General features: G+C 49.2%; 1 protein-coding gene across 1 annotated transcript; it reads left to right on the top strand.

Annotated features, from left to right (window-relative positions):
* The first annotated feature begins 4,916 nt into the window (after positions 1-4,916).
* Positions 4,917-18,824, top strand: PPIL1 (peptidylprolyl isomerase like 1). Its single transcript, XM_080938387.1, has 4 exons — positions 4,917-4,990; positions 7,104-7,258; positions 17,399-17,467; positions 17,974-18,824. Exons 1-4 carry the CDS (start codon positions 4,935-4,937, stop codon positions 18,192-18,194), a joined length of 501 nt encoding a protein of 166 aa, XP_080794513.1. The 5' UTR covers positions 4,917-4,934; the 3' UTR covers positions 18,195-18,824.
* Positions 18,825-18,996: the final 172 nt, after the last annotated feature.

The following is an 18,996-nucleotide window of genomic DNA, read 5'->3' as shown; positions in this document are numbered from 1 at the left end:
ACAAAGCAAGCTAGATGTTGGCGCCATCTTGGCGGGTGCAGTCGGGCCGCTCCCTACATCTCCCCCTTATTTCTTTATTAATGAGCTGGTCTAGATCTGAGAGCAAAGCACGGTTATCATGGTTCCTGGCTTGGGTCATTTCATCAGCCCCTGGTCTTACCCGTCGTAGGGATATTCTATGGCCACCGGATCCCGTGTCTTAGGTCGATCCAGGTCTGTGAAAAGTTGCCCATCTCTGGATACTCATGACTTAGGCGCTTGATTCTTTCTCATCCATGATCTAGAGCGAACTCTTTTAATTCTTTAAAGAGGCCAGCCATATGCCGGGGGAGGCACCAGATTCAAGGGCAGCCACGGCTTGATAGACCACTGCTCTGTGTCTAGTATGTTCTTGTCTCACTTTACAAAGGAGCCATAAGACATACACCATACCCCCCAAAGGACAATCATGCCTACCCCAGCTATTCCTGCCCATTCCTTAATAAAGGAGAATGCGTTGGTAATCCAAGATGTTAAGTCTCCCAATGTGACTAGATCAAGTCCAGTGTTATTCAGGACCTCAATCTGCATTAGGAGCTGTCTCGAAAGTTGTTCTGCTCTCAGGGACCAATTTTCTCGTTAGTAACTGGAAAGGTCTTTGCTCTGCTGAGAAGACTGAGAAAAGTTATCTGGCAAAGGAGTAACACACAAGCTTTTGCGGGAGGACACACAGGATAACTGGATCCTTGGGGTTGTACAGCAAACCTGTGGTATAATGAACCTGCAGGGATTGGCAAAAGGCCTGAAATGACTTTGCTGTATATAAGCAGGGCCATTATCAGTTTTAAGGCAATCGGGCTTACCCCAGGCTGCCCATGCTTCTAGGCAGTGTGTAATGCAGCTGGGGCAGCATCAGTGAGTTGTCTGGGAGAATCAAGATCAGAATCACCTGGCAGAATATCATAGAGTGGTTGCAGCTGTCTGTCGGTTTTTCCTTTTTTTAGGGGTAACTGCAGCGAGCTCTAATTTAGTCTTGATTTTGCTTTCCAATTTAGAGGTATTTTAGAAACCTGTTTCCCTGGGTTGGTTTATGCCACGTGCTGTTGTTTAGAGTGACTTTAACTAAGTTACTAGTTTTACCCAATTACTTATAAGCAAATAATTTACCACCAAGACATGCAGATACCTGTTGAGCTCTACAAACACAGATTTTTCTAGGAGAAGCAATGGAACAGCTCTAAGTGAATAAGCTGTGGGCACCATTTTCTAGGAGCAGCTTAAAAATCAGCTTCCAGCAGGTCTTCAACTGAGCTAAACTACTAACTTTAGGTGTAGGGTCCTAAATGCCTGTTTTTTTTTTTTTTTTTCCTTCTTCTTCTCAGTTCTTTCCTCCTCTGACATACTTCCTTGTTGCTCTACCAAGATTCTTTGCCCTGTTCTTACGGCTTCCTCACAGCACTTGTCCTCCAAACAAGCACAGACCATCCTCCAAAGCGGCTTGGTTCCTGGCTTGAGTTTCCCTTCCTGATATTCCCTATCTAGGTCCTTGCCTAGCTTCTCCCCACAAATGCATTCGCACCCAGGGTGATGACAATTTAGCAAAAAGCAAATCCAAATAACAAGAACAAAAAGAAAGACAGTTACCAATCCAACCCACAGTGGATCAAGTGGGCCGAACAGCATTACTAGAACTCCCGTCTTTAAACTTGGGGCCGAGGCTTTTCTAGTCTCTGCTTACCTCCAGAGAGCTTTATTGTCCCAAATTACCGGGAACTTTATTATCCCAAATTACCCAGGTAACTTACCAACATTGCCGTCCTGTGGCTGAAGAGTTCTGAATCCACAAGGGTTTCCTCGGGTCCCCGTATGGGCCACCAGTTGTCGGGGTCCACCTCGACCAGCAAGGAAGACATGACACTCCGAATTCTTCTCAACAGCCTTTATTCAGGAGCACCTCAAAGCTGATACGGGGAATTCCGAGAGCGAAGCGCGCTCGCCTTATATTCTCTCTGGTTGGGGCGGGATGATCTGTCCTCCAGGGATTGGTGTAGTGCTACTCGCCTGATTAGCATAGCGCCACCTGGCCCTAGGAACGAGTACGCACACGTGCAGTATATGATTACCACAAAGCAAGCTGGATGTTGGCACCATCTTGGCGGGTGCGGTCGGGGCCGCTCCCCTGAAGGCCTACTGATATATGAAGAGTCTCTCAGGTTCACCACCAGTTTGCTCACCTCACAAATGCAGAGAGGGCCGCCGGGCTGCCTCCCACAGTGCACAGTGTCAAATGTGGGTGAGAGAGGACTTCGGACAGCGCTGAGCTGAGGGTTGGAATGGACACTGGCTTTTTAAGTTAACACTGGACACTGGCTATTTAAGTTGACACTGGCCTGCCTTAATATAACGTAGTTGTAGAACGAATTTAAAATGCCAAAACATTACAAGACTAAAACAAAAAAATAAATAAATAAATAAATAAAATTACCCACCCCCCGAAAAAAAGATAAAAAGCACCTATAATTTCAGCTATGGAAGATAGTTGTTTTGATGGTTTAGTGTGTGCTTCTAACATGTCTAACATTAGGTAAGTGTGCTATCACTGAGCTATAGCCCCTGCCTTCTCTCTCTCTCTCTCTCTCTCTCTCTCTCTCTCTCTTTCTCTCTCTCTCTCTGTGTGTGTGTATGTACAGGTGTATCAAAGTGTCTTATGAGAGGAAGTTCTTTTCTGCTGTTTGGGTTCCAGTTGAACTCAAATCTTGAGGTTTAGAAGCAGGCACCTTTACCCTCTGAGCCACCTCCCCAACCCAAGAGGCTGTTTTCAAAATAATTTTCCTTCATCTTGAAAAAAAAATGGCATTCTTAGGTGTGGAGAGCTTTTGGGGCCACTTGGCAAGAATTTGACTTTGGGCCAGGACAACGAAGTAGGGCTACTTCAGGCAGGAATTTGACTTTGGAACAGGACAGGGAAATAAGCTCAGGCAGGAATCTGATTTTTAGGCTAGAACAAAGTAGGAGGCTTCAGGCAAGAACATGACTTTGGGCTAGGACGGGGAAATAGGCTCAACTCTAATAATTCCTTAGAAACAGTGATCACGGGACTTTGTTTATTGCCTGGCTTGTTCCTTGACTATTTGTGTTTCTTGTCTTGCTTGTTCCCTTAACCTAGAACTAACCTTATTACTTGCATGTAATTAAAATGGTATAAAAGCAGATTGGGAAAAAATAAACCCACCTCAGGCTCAAAGCTGGCTGGGATCATGCTACAATGTTGTCTAATTGTCTCTTTTCTTTTTAATCCTTTATCCTGTGCTGGAGATCCTGTTGACTGACTAAACTGGCTTGATTACTTAGGGATGGAGAAATGGCTCAGGTGTTCTGTTCCTAACCCCTATATGCCAGCTAGAGGCTGCATGTAACTCCAGTTCTAGGATATCTGACATACTCTTCTGGCTTCTGTGGGCTCCCATGTGTCCATAAAAACCCAAGCACACACATATATACACAAATTAAATAAAAAAATTTAAAGTCATTTTTATTTATCTAGTTTTTGATGGGAGAGCTTCCCCAGAGAGCTTCCCCACAGCTTTATTGGGCTTGTAAGTCCCCTGCACACTGAAGGTTCAGATTGCTTATCTATAATATCTTGTGCTCAATTTTCTTGAGAGCTGCAGGCTGTTCTGGTTTGCATTTGCTCTATTTTTGCCTTGCTGTTCAGGAAGTGGGTGGGTGGGAGGGTAGATGTATCTTAGAACTCAAGAAGCCTTGTAAATATTTTCCTCCTTCTTTGTTGTTAATTATGGGATGTTTAGTATAAAATATACATTCCCCTCATGGCTCACTGAACTTGGAGAGTTTTTTGGGCTAGACTGGATGGCTAGCCAGCTTCGTGGATTTTTCCCCTTGGTCTCTGCTTTTCTGGTTGCTGAGATCACTAGTGCATATCTGCCTGGTATTTGCATGGGTCCTGGGACCTAAACTCAGGTACTTTAACCATTAAGCCCTGTTAGGCAAGCAGTCTACCAACCGGCCTGCGTTTCCAGCCCAAAGGATAAAAGTTTACTCATCACATCGCTGTCTTGTCCTCCCTTTAGACCGCTAAACGCTTTGTGTCTCCCGTCACCCTGAACAACTTTGGGTGTCAACCTTTCACAAGTCAGTCCTTTATTATTTATTTATTTTGTTTGTTTGAGACAGGGTCTGTGTAGCCCTAGCTATCCTGAAACTAGCTCTGTAGACCAAGCTGGCCTTGAACTCTCAGATCCCGCTGCCTCTGCTGTTCTAGCAGTGTGGGCTTGCACCTCTTGGGATGGTCATTTTAAGCCTTGACATTCTCTTCCCAGCCTTTCCCTCTTTCCATACGCTCCTTGCTTTTGGAGTCTGTAGGGTTAACTTAACTGCAGAGTCTCGGGTTTTTCCTCTTAAAAACAGAACCACTATTATCCACAGGATTGATTTAAGGAATAGACGCTGGGCGTGGTGGTTCTCCTGAACTCGGGAGACAGAAGCAGGCGGATCCTTAAGAGTTCAAGACAAGCCTGGTCTACAGGAGTTGCAGGACAGCCAGGGCTGTAACTAGTCTGTATAACTGTAGTTAGTAGTCTGAGTCATCAAAGTATGGGAACTAAGAAATTCTTCACTGTTTGGACATCCCTCCAATCAGAGTGAAGAAGGTTGTTCCCGCCTTCCGTGCCTAAACAGACCAATCACCGTTCCAGAGCATGGCGCGAATCGCCTCTAGAGGACCTTGCACTTACTTGTCTGCGTCCCTGCATTGAGCATATCGACTTGCAACCCCCTTCCCAGCCTCGAAAGAAGGATCCTTTGTCATCCTTGTCCCAACGCCCTTAATCCTATCACCCAAACCGGCTCAGCAGCGGGAACCGGAAGTGTGCACCAGGGACTGGTCCCCAGTGAACTCCGCCGGAAGTGATTGCTAGGGGATCCTTTCGCTCAGCATGGCGGCGATTCCCCCAGACACCTGGCAGCCGCCCAACGTCTACCTGGAGACTAGGTGAGGGATGGAGGCGGGGAGGAATTGACCGAGGAGACGCAGTAGCAGGTTAAGAAAGGCTGGCCTGACTCGCAGGTTGCCCGCACGGAGCTGCGGCCGGGAGTACCTGTGAGTTCTGAAAGGACCTCAGGGAGACTCTCCAACATCGCGGGAGACCTCGGCGACTTCTGCCTACTGTTCTTTTCCTACTCCGTTCATTAGTTCATTTACCCATGCCCGTCTTCATTCATTCACTCACCCACTGTGTGTATGTTGAGCATATCAGCACGTAGGACCTGGACTTTTGAAAACACCTATCTAGATAAAACAGTATATTATAATGGAGACAGATGTATAAACACTATGGGATAAGTAGTAGAGTTGTCTGAAAAAATTGCTTTGAAAGTAGAGGACGATTTTCCCCACCACCCAAGAGTGATCTTTGAGCTGAGGATATGGCTTAGCATGCCTGAGGCCCAGAGCTTGTTCTGCAGCACCATATATATTTGGTGTGGTTGCACATGCCTGTAATCCTAACACTCTGGAGATGGAAGCAAGAGGATCAGAAACTTTGGATCTGGGCTGGGCTGGATAGAATGCTTACCTAACGGTGTGTGTGTGTGTGTGTGTGTGTGTGTATACAAAATTATATATATATATATAGATATAATTAAGCCACTATATATATACATATATGTGTGTGTATATATATAATTATTAAATATATATATATATATAATTAAGCCACCTACTAGTGCAGTGCCTTCAGTGTGCGTGATTGCATTCTGTTTACTATTGATAGCAGCTCCAACAGGAAGGCTTTGTTTTACACACACCCCCTCCAGATTTAGCAGAGAAATGCCACGTTTTTCAGATTTACCTGCAATCCGATTTTCATGGCGATTGAAGGGAACCTTGCTTGGAGCCTGATCAGCCATCTGCTGACTTTAGCCCCACTTCGTCTGCCCCTGCATCCTGAGTGCAGACACTAAGAAAGCTCGAGCCATTGCTCCTAGCTCTACAAAGTGCTCACGTTGCTGGACCTCCTGAAGCTGCTCTATACAGATTCAACTCAGTCTTTACGTCCCTAGAGTTCAGTGAGTGGCATTACAGCAGGAGCTCCTGCCTTGTCTTCTGCTTCTGCCTTATCCTTAAAGGCCCCAGGGGAAGGGAACAAAAGCACTCATACTGGGTGCATATGTGGACATAGGAAGTAACCAGCCTGAGTATTTGCTTTACACATTCTCTTTAGATTTGGTTTTCAGTTAATGTGTGTGGGTGGATGTGTGCCACATGAATGCAGAGGCTGGAGATATTGGAACCCTAGAGATGGAGGTATAGGTTGTGAGCCTCCTGGTGTGAGTGCTGGGAACAGAAGTGTGGCCCTCTGTAAAAGCAGTACATGCTCTTAGCTGAGTCATCTCCAACCCTGTTTAACCCGCTCTTTAATGCACAGACTGCTTTCATTTTTCTATTCAAGTTTGGTTTTAATAGGTGATATATGTTTACACGATCAAAAAATATATAAAAGTTAGAAAAAGTATTTCTTGAACATCCTGCCTCTTCTCTGGTCAGTTGCCATTTCCCCCAGCCCCCAGACTGATGCAGATGTATATAAACACACTTTAATGTCTTTTTAAAAAAGATTTATTTATTTGTTTGATGTAAGTAGTATACTGTCATTGTCTTAAGACACACCAGAAGAGTGTTGAATTCCATTACAGATTATTGTGAGCCACCATGTGGTTGCTGGTATTTGAACTCAGGACCTGTGGAAGAGCAGTCAGTGCTCTTAACCACTGAGCCATCTCTCCAGCCCTTAATGCCTTTTTATTACATCTACAGATGAAGTATAAGGTCTTTTTCCTTGTTCGGGGTTAGTTTCAGAGCCTCAGTACATGCTCTTAGAATTTTGGCTTGTTTATGGTTGTTTTGCTTAGAACATATGCCAGGAGCTGTCCTGCCTGTCACACTCAGGTGATTGGCTATGGCTTTGTTGCTTTGTGGGTCATTTCCTTCCAAGTATGGACTCTGGGCACAGTCAGCTGCCTCACATGGCCCAACAGCAGGAGTGTTGGAGCCGCTGCCTGCTCTGACCTTGCGGTCTAGCCTATGCCATCTGTCCCCACTGCAGCATGGGAGTCATTGTGCTGGAGCTGTACTGGAAGCATGCTCCGAAGACCTGCAAGAACTTTGCAGAGCTAGCTCGGCGGGGCTACTACAATGGCACCAAATTCCACAGGATCATCAAGGACTTCATGATCCAGGGCGGTGACCCGACAGGCACAGGTACGGTTAAGCCAGACATGTCCTAAGTCTCACTCTGTCATGGCTGGATGGTAAGGCAGCCGCAACTTGTGTTTCTGTTTGCTGGAGCTGGTTTGGTTTTGTTCTGAGATAGGTCTCATAGCCCAGGCTACCCTCTTTCTCTCTGAGAAGGATGTAATCCTCTGATCTTCAAGCCCTTACCTCAGTACTGGGGTTTCTGCCTGCTGCCACTCACAGCTTTGGTAGTGCTGGGGAGTGAACCCTGGGCTTAAAGTATACTGGGCAAGCACACAACCGATGGAGCCTTCAGTAGCACCTGCCCCCCACCACCAGCCCTCTGCCAAATGGACTGTATCAGCAGCTGCATGCCTACACACACACCACTACCACCACCAGGGTATCAATGTATCCCAGGTTGTCCTTGAACTCCTGGTCCCCCTGCTTCTACCTCGCACTTGCTGGGTCACAGGTACACAGTGGCTCTGGTTCCTGCTCTCCTCAGAGCTACGTGTGTCACTCACTGGAGAGTAATGTTGGCTCCAGAGCAGAAGAAACCCATGGAGTGAGACGAAGTGACGTGGGATTGGTTCAGGCAGGAGTGAAAAACAGGTGGTCCCAGGCCATGGAGAATACAGTTCTCTGTTCCTTTATTCTAGCTCGCTCATTTGACAGATGCCTGAATCTCTGTGGGTTCGAGGCCAGCCTGGTCTACAGAGTGAGTTCCAGATCAGCCAGAGCTACATAGAGAGACCCTGCCTCAAAAACAAGCAAACAAAGAGACAGGTGTGAACCTGTTCTGCTCCATGATGCTAAGCCCTAGGGACACAGCTGCGAGCAAATGAACAAAGAGACACACACCTACTCAGACAAGCAGGGAGGGGTGGGCTCCAGTTTTAGTAGGAAACCCAGAAAAGGCCTCCGTGGGATGCTGTTGGCGTGTGATGTGTGACTGAGGAGAGCTGGGACCTTGATGTTGGGGGCAGAGCCCGTAGGGGGATAGACCCGATGTCCTGAGTGTGTCCACTGCTGTGTTTTGAGTCAAGTGGCAGGATATGGTCTATGCTTTTGGGGTCACTCTGGCTGCTTCTTGAAGAGGAGATGGAGGGGAAGGAAAAGGAGTGCAGGCCCGGATCAGGAAGAGTTCATTGTCATCCATGATTGACGTACGTGGCGGAGCCCGAGCCTGTGGTGCTGGGAGTGCAGCACTCTGCCATTGGAGCTGCTGCCTCAGCCCAGCGAATGCTTGTGTTGAATTTGCTGACAGACTGAACAGATGGCGTGACAGAAGATGGGCAAGGGTGTCTCTGAGGCCTCTGCCTGGTGGTGAAGGAGGAAGGCTGAGCGTGGAGTAAGGGGAGTGTTTGGAACAGGAAGTCAGGAGCTTGGACTTTGTAAAGGGTTTGGCTGAATTTTTTTTTCTTTTAAAGATTTATTTATTTTTATTTATATACACTGTGGCTGTCCTCAGCCACACCAGAAGAGGGCATCAGATCTCATTACAGATGGTTGTGAGCCACCATGTGGTTGCTGGGATTTGAACTCAGGACCTCTGGAAGAGCAGTGAGTACTCTTAACCACTCCAGCCCTTGGTTGAAATTCTTGAGAATCCTTAAGGATAGCATAGAAATGAATGTGGCTTCAAAGGGAGATCCGGCAGGGTGGTGCAAAATCCAGGACACCCGGGTACCTCTGACCTCCACATGCATGCACACACTTGTAAGTCTATGCAGCCCCGCCCCCGCCCCACCCCACCCCTGCAAACTAAGCACCTGTAACTTCCAGCATTCATGTTGGGTCTGAGGACCTTCCTAGAGTTGGTTCTCAGCCTCTCGCTTGGGCTGTTTTGTGTATTCCAGGCTAGCAGGCCTGGAAGCTTCTATCACATTCTACTGTCTCCATGTCCCATCTTGCTGTGGGAGTGTCAGCATTACAGATGGGCAGCACCGCAGTAGTTTTGACTGAATTCGGGTCAGCAGGTTTGCATGGTGAGCCGTTGCCCAGCCGAGCCATCTCCCTGGCCACGGTCCTGTCTCAGGATTTTTATTGAAAGGACTGAGGGTGTTGTAATTGTGGGTTTGTCTGTTTCAGACTTTCTGCCTCCTGCCTTTGTACTTTAAAAAGGCCATGAGTAGTAGAGTATCATATTGGTTCATCCCCTCAGATAATTTTTAGAAAATTCTGGTCATTGCCTTCTGGTTTAAACATAGTTTCAGGAAATCCGAGGACAGATGTGCTCCCCTCCAGCCCAGTGAGTCAGCCTGTGGGAGCATTTCCCCTCATGCTTACCACACATGCCCCGGGAAGCTGCTGTGTTGTGCCTTCCTCTTCCTTTCTGTCCGTTGGTGAGATGGTCTTTCCTTTTCCCCAGACCTTCCCTGTCTCACCTGCTTTTCAGTCACGTTTGTTCTAGTTTTCATTGTTCCGGAGCTGCATCCGCCCTGTTAGCCGCTGGGTTCCAGTCTCCTCAGCCCAGCTGCGCCTTCTCCCCTCACCCCACCCCTCCTGTCCTGCTGTCCTTGCCTTTGCTGTGGTCTGTCCTATACGTGCCATGCCCTTTCTGTTGATAATATCAGCATCCATGTGTCCTGTCCCCGCCTTGCTTTTGTTCCGGTGCAATGTAGCAGATTCCTGTCATTTTTTCAAGTTTATCTGGTGCCATGTGTCTTCCCCACTGTGAGTTCAAGGTTGCTGGCTCCCACTGTATCCAACCTGAAGAGGAATTGGGGAGCTAACCTGGAACTCAAGGCTCTGCCTGTCTCTGCCTCCCCAGACTGGGGTTAGAGGTGTGTTTGGCCACACCAGGCTGTTTCTTTGTTTCTCTTTAGTTTTGCCTTTGGGAAAAAAAAAATCTTTGTGTTTTTTTCTGTTGTACTGGATATTGAGGCAAGGCAGGATTGATTCCTGACTTTCTGACATTTGTTTCTTTGAAACAGGGTTTTATTATGTAGCCTGGTTGTCTTGAAACTCCCTTTGTAGACCAGGCTAGCCCTGAAATCAGAGATCCAACTGCCTGGAGTTCTAGGATTAAAAGCGTACATCACGGTGCCCACCTCTCCTCGTTGCTGTGACGAAATGAACTTTATCTGTAACAGCACCGAGAGTCCATGCTCATCGAGTGGAAGCCACTCAGAAGTGAACTGTTGGCGCGGTGCCTTCTGTTTGATGGTGGGCCCTCCCGTGTCTCTCTAGTTACTTTGCTGTCTTTCCTAATGTCACATTTCCATGATGTACTTTTAATGAAATTGAAGCACTCAGAAGATTTCCAATAGTGCTGCAGCCTCAAGTATAACAAATGTTTGCGCAGCCTGCCAGCAGGATGTGAGAAAAGCAAGCAGGAAGTAACACACACCCAAGGCGCTAGAGCCTGCCAGCCAGCTAAGGAAGACATGGCTTTTCTAAGAGTTTCAGGTAGATAGCAGGTAACATTGTAGGTCCTCAGTAAGTATATTTCTCCATTCCCACTGCCTGCAGCCTAGCTGCTCAGGAGCCCTTCTTCCCGTGATCTTCCTCAAAGATGCCCTCTGACTTCCTGCATTTCACACTGAGCACTGCCCACGTTGAAATAACTTCACCAGCCCTTTCCTTGGCTTTCTGTGAGCCTTTCATCTGTTTCTGCTTACCCTTCCTCACCTCCAGTTAGGACCCGCCCCCTCCAAGTGCCTCTGTGAGGCCATCTTGCTCTGTTCTTGGCCTTGGATCACATGTGGTCACCGTGCTCAGCGGTCCCTCTCTTTTATGAATCGTCTTGGTCGCCCCAGGAGCACACATGGAACCCGTCTATTGGAACAGTAAGCCATTGTTAATTTCACTCGTTTAGCAAATACTTACTCAGAGTCTACTAGGTATCCGGTACTGTTCCAGGGCCTTTGAGGGGTGTTGAAGCCCAGATGACCAGGCGTTCTCTCTCCTTACACGGAGCGCCCAGCCCCATAGAAACATCGGTTCTGTTTAAGAGGCAGAAAAGGGATGAGATTATGACTACAATTTGTGTTGGTGTCCTGTAGTTGTGTGTAGTATGAGGACTGGACTTTAAGGAATCATAGGACATAACTTTTGGGAAGCCAAGGGAAGCGTGGAGGAGAGCCCATCCTACAGTCACTGGTCCTGTAGCCAAATCCCACTACCTGTTCATTCTTTGACTCTGAGGCCTCTGTAAGTGTCACATATCTCTGAACTGCACTGATAGGGAACAGGAGAGGAGACGTTTAGGCAGTGTCTTAGTTAGGGCTTTACTGCTGCGAACAGACACCATGACCAAAGCAACTCTTATAAAGGACAATGTTTAACTGGGGCTGGCTTACAGGTTCAGAGGTTCAGTTCATTATCATCAAGGCGGGAACATGGCAGCATCCAGACAGGCATGACCCTGGAGGAGCTGAGAGTTCTATATCTTCATCCAAAGGAAGCCAGAAACAGACTGGGCATCCTCAGGCAGCTAGGAGGAAGGTCTCCAAGCCCACCCCCATAGTGACACACTTCCTCCTACAAGGCCACACCTTCTAATAGTGCCACTTCCTGGGGTGAGCACATGCACACCATCACAGGCAGATTGATCATCAGTGGGGAAGGCATGGGGTCAGGGTAAGATGGGCCCTGTTAACGCAAATCCCACCAAGGGTGCAGGTTAATCCAGCATGGTCAGATTTAACTTGTCACTAGGGACCCTTGTGACTGGAGTAAGAAATAAAATACCTGAGAGGCTGAGTCCAGCTGGGATTCTCGGCAAGGTAGGGTCACGTCCAGGTGCCAGGCAGTGCTGTGGAGCCCAGTATGCTTAGACCCGAGTCCTGGTCCCACATGGTCACTTGTCACACATACAGGTTAGGTAATTTTTCAGAGCTCTTGTCAGGAGGTAGTGACCACGCTGTCTACTCCCAGGGTTATCGTGACAGCTAAGTGAGCTCTTGTTGGAAAAGTAGTTGACAAATCCTTGGCATGGGAACATTTAAAAAGTATTATTTATCTTGGTTAATTTATTCAGCATTTCACAGGTACCTGCTAGACTCCCTCTGTGGGTCTGGCTGCTATGGACAGGAGTCAGCAGGGAGGTTGCCTTATGAGAAGGCAGCTGGTGAGCCAGTCCTTTGCTGTTGAGTGACTTGAAAATAGTGGCTGTTAGGTAGGGGGCAGGGCACCTCCACCTTGGCATTATCGGGTGAGGCTAGGTGGTTCTGATGTGGGCTGGACTGGCAATGAAGGATGTTTAGCAGCTGGCTGGCCTGGCATCCACCTGCTAGATAGTAGACCCTTCAGTTATGACAACCAGAACTGTTCCTGACATTAACCGGTATCCGCAGGGCCGCAGCCAACCCCCGTTGAAAACTGCTGGGCTAGAGGGCAGAGCAGTGCTGTTGGTAGTGTGTGTGTGTGTGTGTGTGTGTGTGTGTGTGTGTGTGTGTGTGTGTGTAAGACCTCTCTGATAAGGTTGACTAGGGCTCCGAATACCAGGGTTGGGGCAGGAACACTCCAGAGGGAATACAGTTAGACGCTATAGATCAGTATGCTTGCCAAGACACAGTTCAGGAGCCAGCGAGGGACAGTGAGCACAGATTGTGATGTGGATCGTGGATGTGGTCCTGAAAGTGGTGAGGTGCATACAGAGGGATTGAGGCAGGACCTGGAGGAGCAGAGCTGGGCTGGAATCCAGAGGGAGCTGGATGGGAGAGTTGGGTGGCTGTAGTTTGGACCAGGGTGAGCCTGGGAAGCAGACTTGCTGGCATGCTCAGCTGTTCAGAGATTTCTCAGAGGAAGAGCTGTGTTCTCAGGGCACCATGGGCCTGCCCCCTGTGAAAGAAGGTGCCAGTGGAAAAGGGGCTGCCAGGGACAGAGGAACACTGGGAAGTCTTGAAAGGGGTGACACCAGCTGTGAGAGGTTGCTGGGGACTGAGGGAGGCCCAAGGGGGACAAGTGTGTGTGGAGAGTCCTCAGGACAGAATGACCACAGTATTTCTTATCATGTGCCAGTCAGAGAGTGGTAGAGAAGGGAGATAAGCGTGTTCCTGTGAAGGGGACATAGGACATTGAGGGACTGAGGAGCTGGGGTTTTGTTCTGCTTTTAAGATAGGAAATACTAACAGTGTGCTGACAGGGAGAGCTGAGGCAGGACAGTTGTATTTGCAGACTGCCTTACAGGGGTAGCCTTGGGTACTTGTGGTGGGTAATCTGACAGCAGTTCATAGGTGGTGTCAGTGACAGAAGGAGAGAGGGAGGGGAGCAGGAGTGGCGGGGGAGGGGAGCAGGCCAGGCTGATGGCTGGCCACTGTAGACAGTGACTGTCTGCTGCCCAGGGAGGCACATGGCTCCCTTACTTAGTGGGCTCAGTATTGCTGTGCTGACTTCCTGGGCACCTACGTGACCTCTGAGGTGGTCTGCGCTGTCATTACTAAGTGGGCATGTCATTGGAGGTGCTTTGGACACTTAGAAATGTGGCAGAGATCATGACCACGTTGTTTCTCCCACAGTATAAACTGAGCTTGCCTTATCTTTCTCTCTGCCTCTCAGCTTCTGGCCTTTGATCTTGGCCTTGTGTCTTACGGTTGGGAGGCTTGAAGCTGCTTTTGAAGGAAGATGAGAAACAGCTGCTGGGAAATGCAAGGCGTGCTCTAGCTATGTTGCTACAGAAAGCCTGCTAAAAAGTAGGCTTATTTATGTTATAAGACAGAACCGCACCATCAGCCTCAGCTGGCCTCAAAGGGGCTGCCCTGTACCTGAGGCCAGGAAAGATGGGTAGAAAGCGCTGGGAATGCTCAGGGGGCAGTGACCTGAAGTATTTGTTGGAGGTTTTGTCCCCAGAGGGGAGGAGAGGCTTGTACTGATCAGCTGACCTGATGCTGAGTGCCCGTGGTCCTCCTTATAGGCTGCTGTTCACTGTGGTGCTTTTTGGCCTAGATATGAGTCTGCTGCCTGTCATGGTGGGTTGGGGACAAGTCACACCAAGCATAGTAACTCGTGTCAGCCCACGCTTCGTGTGTCATGCCTTTAACATCAGTCTGTTCCTCTTGAGGGTTTTAGGGGGCAGGGTTGGGGGGAGGAGGATGCTGGAGAGTATTGGAAATGGATGGCTTTATTTATTTGTTCTTCTGATCCTTCAGCTAAGAAATCAAGAAAGATAATTTATTGTACACGATGATTTGTTGGCCACGGGTGAGACCCGGACCAGTCTGGAATGCCACAGGTCCAGAACAGGGAGGGGGCCAGCGGGCTGTTTGATTGTAAAGCAGTCAGTCTCCCAGGTGGTCTTGGCGAGCAGATGAAGGTCTAGATCCATCCATTTTGACTTATTACCGAGAGTAGTGAACAGTCCAACAACTTGTGCCAGCATTTCAGCCAGTCTTTAGCACCTTTTCCTTCCTTCCTTCCTTCTTTCCTTCCTTCCTTCCTTCCTTCCTTCCTTTTTTTCCTGTCTTTTTTTGGACAATTTCTCTGTATAGCCCTGGCTATCCTGAATCTTACTCTGTAGATTCAAAAATCCACCTGTCACCTGCTGTCGATGGGGAGGGACTGTGGGGACCCGGGGTTGGCGAGTTGGGGTCTTGATGGAATTTGCTACTGGTGTTTCTTGGTCAAGGGAGGCCCTTGAAGTTTGTTACGGTTTCTTTTCTTCCTCTTTTATGTATGTGCAACCTGTATGTTGGATATGTGTTTCACAGAGGCCGGAAGCATGTCATTCAGTCCTGGCCAGGGACCACAGCTTGTGGGGCCTGTGCCAGGCGCTGGTTCTGCTGAGCAGTGTCTGCACAGGGAGCTGCTGCTGAGGACACCTGTCCTCCTGCCTGGCCGCCCCTCCCTACTCCTTGTGTCCTCAGGAATGGCAGCACAGGGCGTCCTACTGGTCTTTTCTGTAAACTCTTCAGAGTTGAGCAGGGTTATGAAAGGTGAGCTCTGAGTAAATCGTGTTCTGGAAAACCCAGACCTTTGGTCCCAAGATGCCGAGAGATGAAAAGGGCCTCCTGCGCCATCCTCATGTGTCCTTGGTTATTTATAGTCTCCACTGTGTGGCGGCTCTTGACTGGCTTGTACCTTAATGTTTGTAGTGGCTTTTATGTGGTGGCTTTCAGGCTCCTGTGCTGGCTAGTGTTTTAAGTCAACTTGACACAAGCCAGAGGCACTTGAGTGGAGGGAACCCCTGCTGAGCTGTAGGCAAGCCTGTGGGGCATTTTCTAATTAGTGATTGCTGTGGAAAGCCCGATCCATTTTAGGTGGTGCCATCCCTGGGTTGGGGGGTCCTATGAGAAGGCTGGCTAAGCATAGTATACAGCTTATGTCAAGCCAGTATACAGCCATGTCCCATAGCCTTGACATCAGCTCCTGCCTTTAGGTCTTTTCTCTGAGTTCTGCTCTGAAAGCCTTCAATGAGGAGTTGTGATATGGAAGTGTAAGTAAAATAAACCCTCTCCTTCTCAGGTTGCTTTTGGTCATGGTGTTTCATCGAAACAATAGAAACCCTACCTAGGGCAGTTCCCTAAGAGTAGAAGCCTGAGACTTGGAGTACAGGCTTCACTTTGCAGGTGTAGCGCCTGTTCTGGGCAGAGGAGGTGAGTTAGGGGGCATGCTGGGGACTCCTGCCACTTCCAGGATGAGCTTGTACATACTGGGGTTTAGTCCCCTCATCTTCCCGCAGTGCCCTGAACCTGCCCCGGGTGGGAGGCTTCCCCGGTCCTGCTGGGTCTTACCCATTTGTCTTGGATTTTCTTGCTTGAGGATTCTGACAGCCTAGGACTTAAAGCAAGGACTGAGGCAAAGGCTTTAAAAACAGCTGGGTGGTGCACGTCTCTGCCCCAGCACGCAAGAGGCAGGTGCAGGCGGATTTCTGAGTTTTCGAGGCCGGTTGCACCTTGAGACCCTGTCTCAGATGAACAACCTAAAATCTAACAAATAGTATAAGCTGGGGCTCAGAGGCTTATATTTTATTAATAAACCTCGGCCTTATTCCCCTACTAGCTCGAAACTCCCAGAACCCATTTATACCATTCAGTCTGTCACCTGTTTCCCAGAGTCCTGCTCTTTGCTGGATGTCCCACCTGCTAGCCCGACCTCAGGTTATTGGCCATCAGCTCTTTTGACAGGTGATGCCTTTACACAGTGCACAAGAGATTATATCCCTCAAAGAGACACGAGGTTGCTTTGGTACTCGGGCCAGCTGGACACCTGCTGTCACAAGCTCCTGTTCAGCAGCTGTCTTGGGGAGGACAGACCCTGCTTCCCAACTGGTTTCTGCTGCAGGTAGACTCAAAGCCAGAGCTCAATTACTCTGCCAGCTGAGTCTGGTCATGGCTGCTCAACGTGGACAAACCTGTAGCTCAGCCAGGCTGTGACTGGTTTATAGTCTGTAAACTCTGCTGAGAGCCTTCCTGCCTCCTGCTAGGTTTTTCTATGTGAACACCGTATTTCCTTGCTTTTCTTTGAGAAAGGTTCTTGTTACTGTAGCTCAGGTTCGTCTTGACCTCATCAGCCTCCTGCCTCAGCCTCCACAATGCAGCAGTTACAGGTGTGGGCTTTAAGTCCCCTTCATTTATGCCCCTTCGCTCCAGGAGGGGAACCTGCCCAAGCTTACGTGCCCAGCACCGTGCCTGCCGTGCTGGACTTGGTGGTGGAGTTTGCTAGCAGGCCACCAGTCTGTCTTCCCTTTACCACCCATGCCAGCTTCTCTGTGCCCTGTGTCATGTGATGCTGCCCCACTGTGCGTGTCAGTGCCAGCGCTGTCCCCCCTAAGCTGGTAGACTTCCCTTTCCGTCACCTCACTTAGGGGAGGCTGTGGCCATCCCGGGTTCTCCTACAGCAGTGGTGTGGCGTGCGGGCTGGTAGGGTCTGTGCAGGAGGTAGGCCCAGCAGAGCTTGGTGGTCAGTGGTGAGTGCTGGGCGGGGGGCGGAAGCACTCTTGCTCACATACTTGGGAACGTGCTCCCTGTCGGTCATGAGTGGAGGTTTTCCGTAGAGGGGGGTGCACAGGTGCCCTTTAGGTTCTGTCCAGCTTCCTGCACGTTGTCACAGTAAATGCTAATTTAACAAGCAAATGGTATTGTCTCACCTGAATGAAGCCAGTGACTGGAACGTTGTAATGTGCCTTTCCCATCCCTGGACTCTGATTGTGTCCTTTGACCTCAGTCTCTTCTTGTGGTGAGGCAGACTGGGCAGTTCACTGCCTGTCTTCTGATTGGACAGGTCGAGGTGGCGCATCTATTTATGGCAAGCAGTTTGAAGATGAGCTCCATCCAGACCTGAAGTTCACTGGTGAGTGTGCGATCCGGCTGGATGGGCAGGACAGAGAGTGCATATTGAAAGCCTGCTTGTTTGGCTGTGATTCAAGGTGAGTACCTGACACCATGGCATGGTGCCAGGCAGCTGCCCAGCCGTGGCGCCACAGAGTGCCCTGGCAGATGAAAGGAGACGGCGCCTCTTGAGAATCCTCAGCAGATCTGCTCGTGGTCTGAGTTCTGGACTCCACTTGTTAAATGTCATGAAGGGCTGTCTGGAGCTTCCTCCAAGCAAAGCGAGGCCTTGCTGGTTCTTGTGAGGGAGTGGGTAAGGTTGGCCAGTGGTTAGTGAGGCACAGCACAAGAGAAGCTGGAGAAGGATGGAGGCAGAGGCATGGGGGGCTACTACGGTTATGCAGGAAGGGTCCACCCTGCCCCTAGACAGTGTGGCAGAGAGGGACGTCCTCTGTCTGCAACAGTGCTGCCATTCTGACAGCTGGAGGGGCTGTTGTTCATGCGCCTTTCTCTCCTTATGTCCCCCAGGGGCTGGGATTCTCGCAATGGCCAACGCAGGACCGGACACCAACGGCAGCCAGTTCTTCGTGACCCTGGCCCCCACACAATGGCTAGACGGCAAGCATACCATTTTTGGCCGAGTGTGCCAAGGCATAGGGATGGTGAATCGAGTGGGCATGGTGGAGACAAACTCCCAGGACCGCCCTGTGGACGACGTGAAGATACTTAAGGCGTACCCTTCTGGATAGATGGGGTGCTGTCTCCAGTACATCCAGGTCCTAGTGAGCTGTTTTCCAGATGACACGGGGTGCCGAGATTCAGCATCATGCATACCTACTCTGAACCAGGGGTCGTCTCTGGGGACATTTGCATTCTGGCCGACAGTCACAGACTTGAGAAGCAGGCTGCGTGGATGAGCTGCACAGCCCCTTCCAGCCTCCAGCGCGAGTTCTCCAGGAACATGCGCAGCTCTCTCTTCCTCTCAGAGCCCGAGCATCAATACCGCTGCTTCTGACACAAACATCCCACGCAAAGCCATATTGAATTGTTGCCAAATGAAAACTGCATCCAACAATCAAGTTGCTAAGAAGGTGTCAAGTGGGGAATGATAATGTGTAATGGCTGGGCAGTGTGTCTCTGAGAGGAAGCAGGAGTGTTGGCCATTTTCCTCCGGGAGGGAGTGGGAGTTTAGTAAGCACAAGGCCAGACCTTCATGGACCTCCCCACGGGAAGTGACACTCTTTAGGGCTTTAGAGAAAATAGGTAAGAGGTTTTGATGCATGATGTCTTTAGTTTTTTTATTTTTTTACTTTCTAGATTTGAAGGGGGTCGGGTAAGAAGAAGGGTGTTTATACCTATGAAATACACAACTTCCAGAATAAAACACCACTGGTAGTTGGAATCACTGCTGTGGTCTGATATTGTTCTAGATTCTCGGCTTTTTTTTCTTTTTGAGACTGGGTGTCACTGTGTAGCACTTGCTGGCTTAACTTCCTATATATAAACCAGGCTGGCCTCGGACTCAAGTTCTGGGACTAAAGGCATGTGCCA

Source organism: Micromys minutus (genome assembly GCF_963924665.1).
Source record: "Micromys minutus genome assembly, chromosome: 25".
Taxonomy (NCBI): domain Eukaryota; kingdom Metazoa; phylum Chordata; class Mammalia; order Rodentia; family Muridae; genus Micromys; species Micromys minutus.
The sequence above is the reverse complement of the archived record's forward strand: the minus strand, read 5'-3'. Positions and strand labels throughout refer to the sequence as shown.

Coding starts and splice junctions, on each gene's coding strand:
- PPIL1 (XM_080938387.1), top strand. CDS start 4,935: ATGGCGGCGATTCCCCCAGACACCTGGCAGCCGCCCAACGTCTACCTG. Junction 7,259..17,398: donor CGGTGACCCGACAGGCACAG/GTACGGTTAAGC, acceptor CTGATTGGACAG/GTCGAGGTGGCGCATCTATT. Junction 17,468..17,973: donor TCCAGACCTGAAGTTCACTG/GTGAGTGTGCGA, acceptor TATGTCCCCCAG/GGGCTGGGATTCTCGCAATG.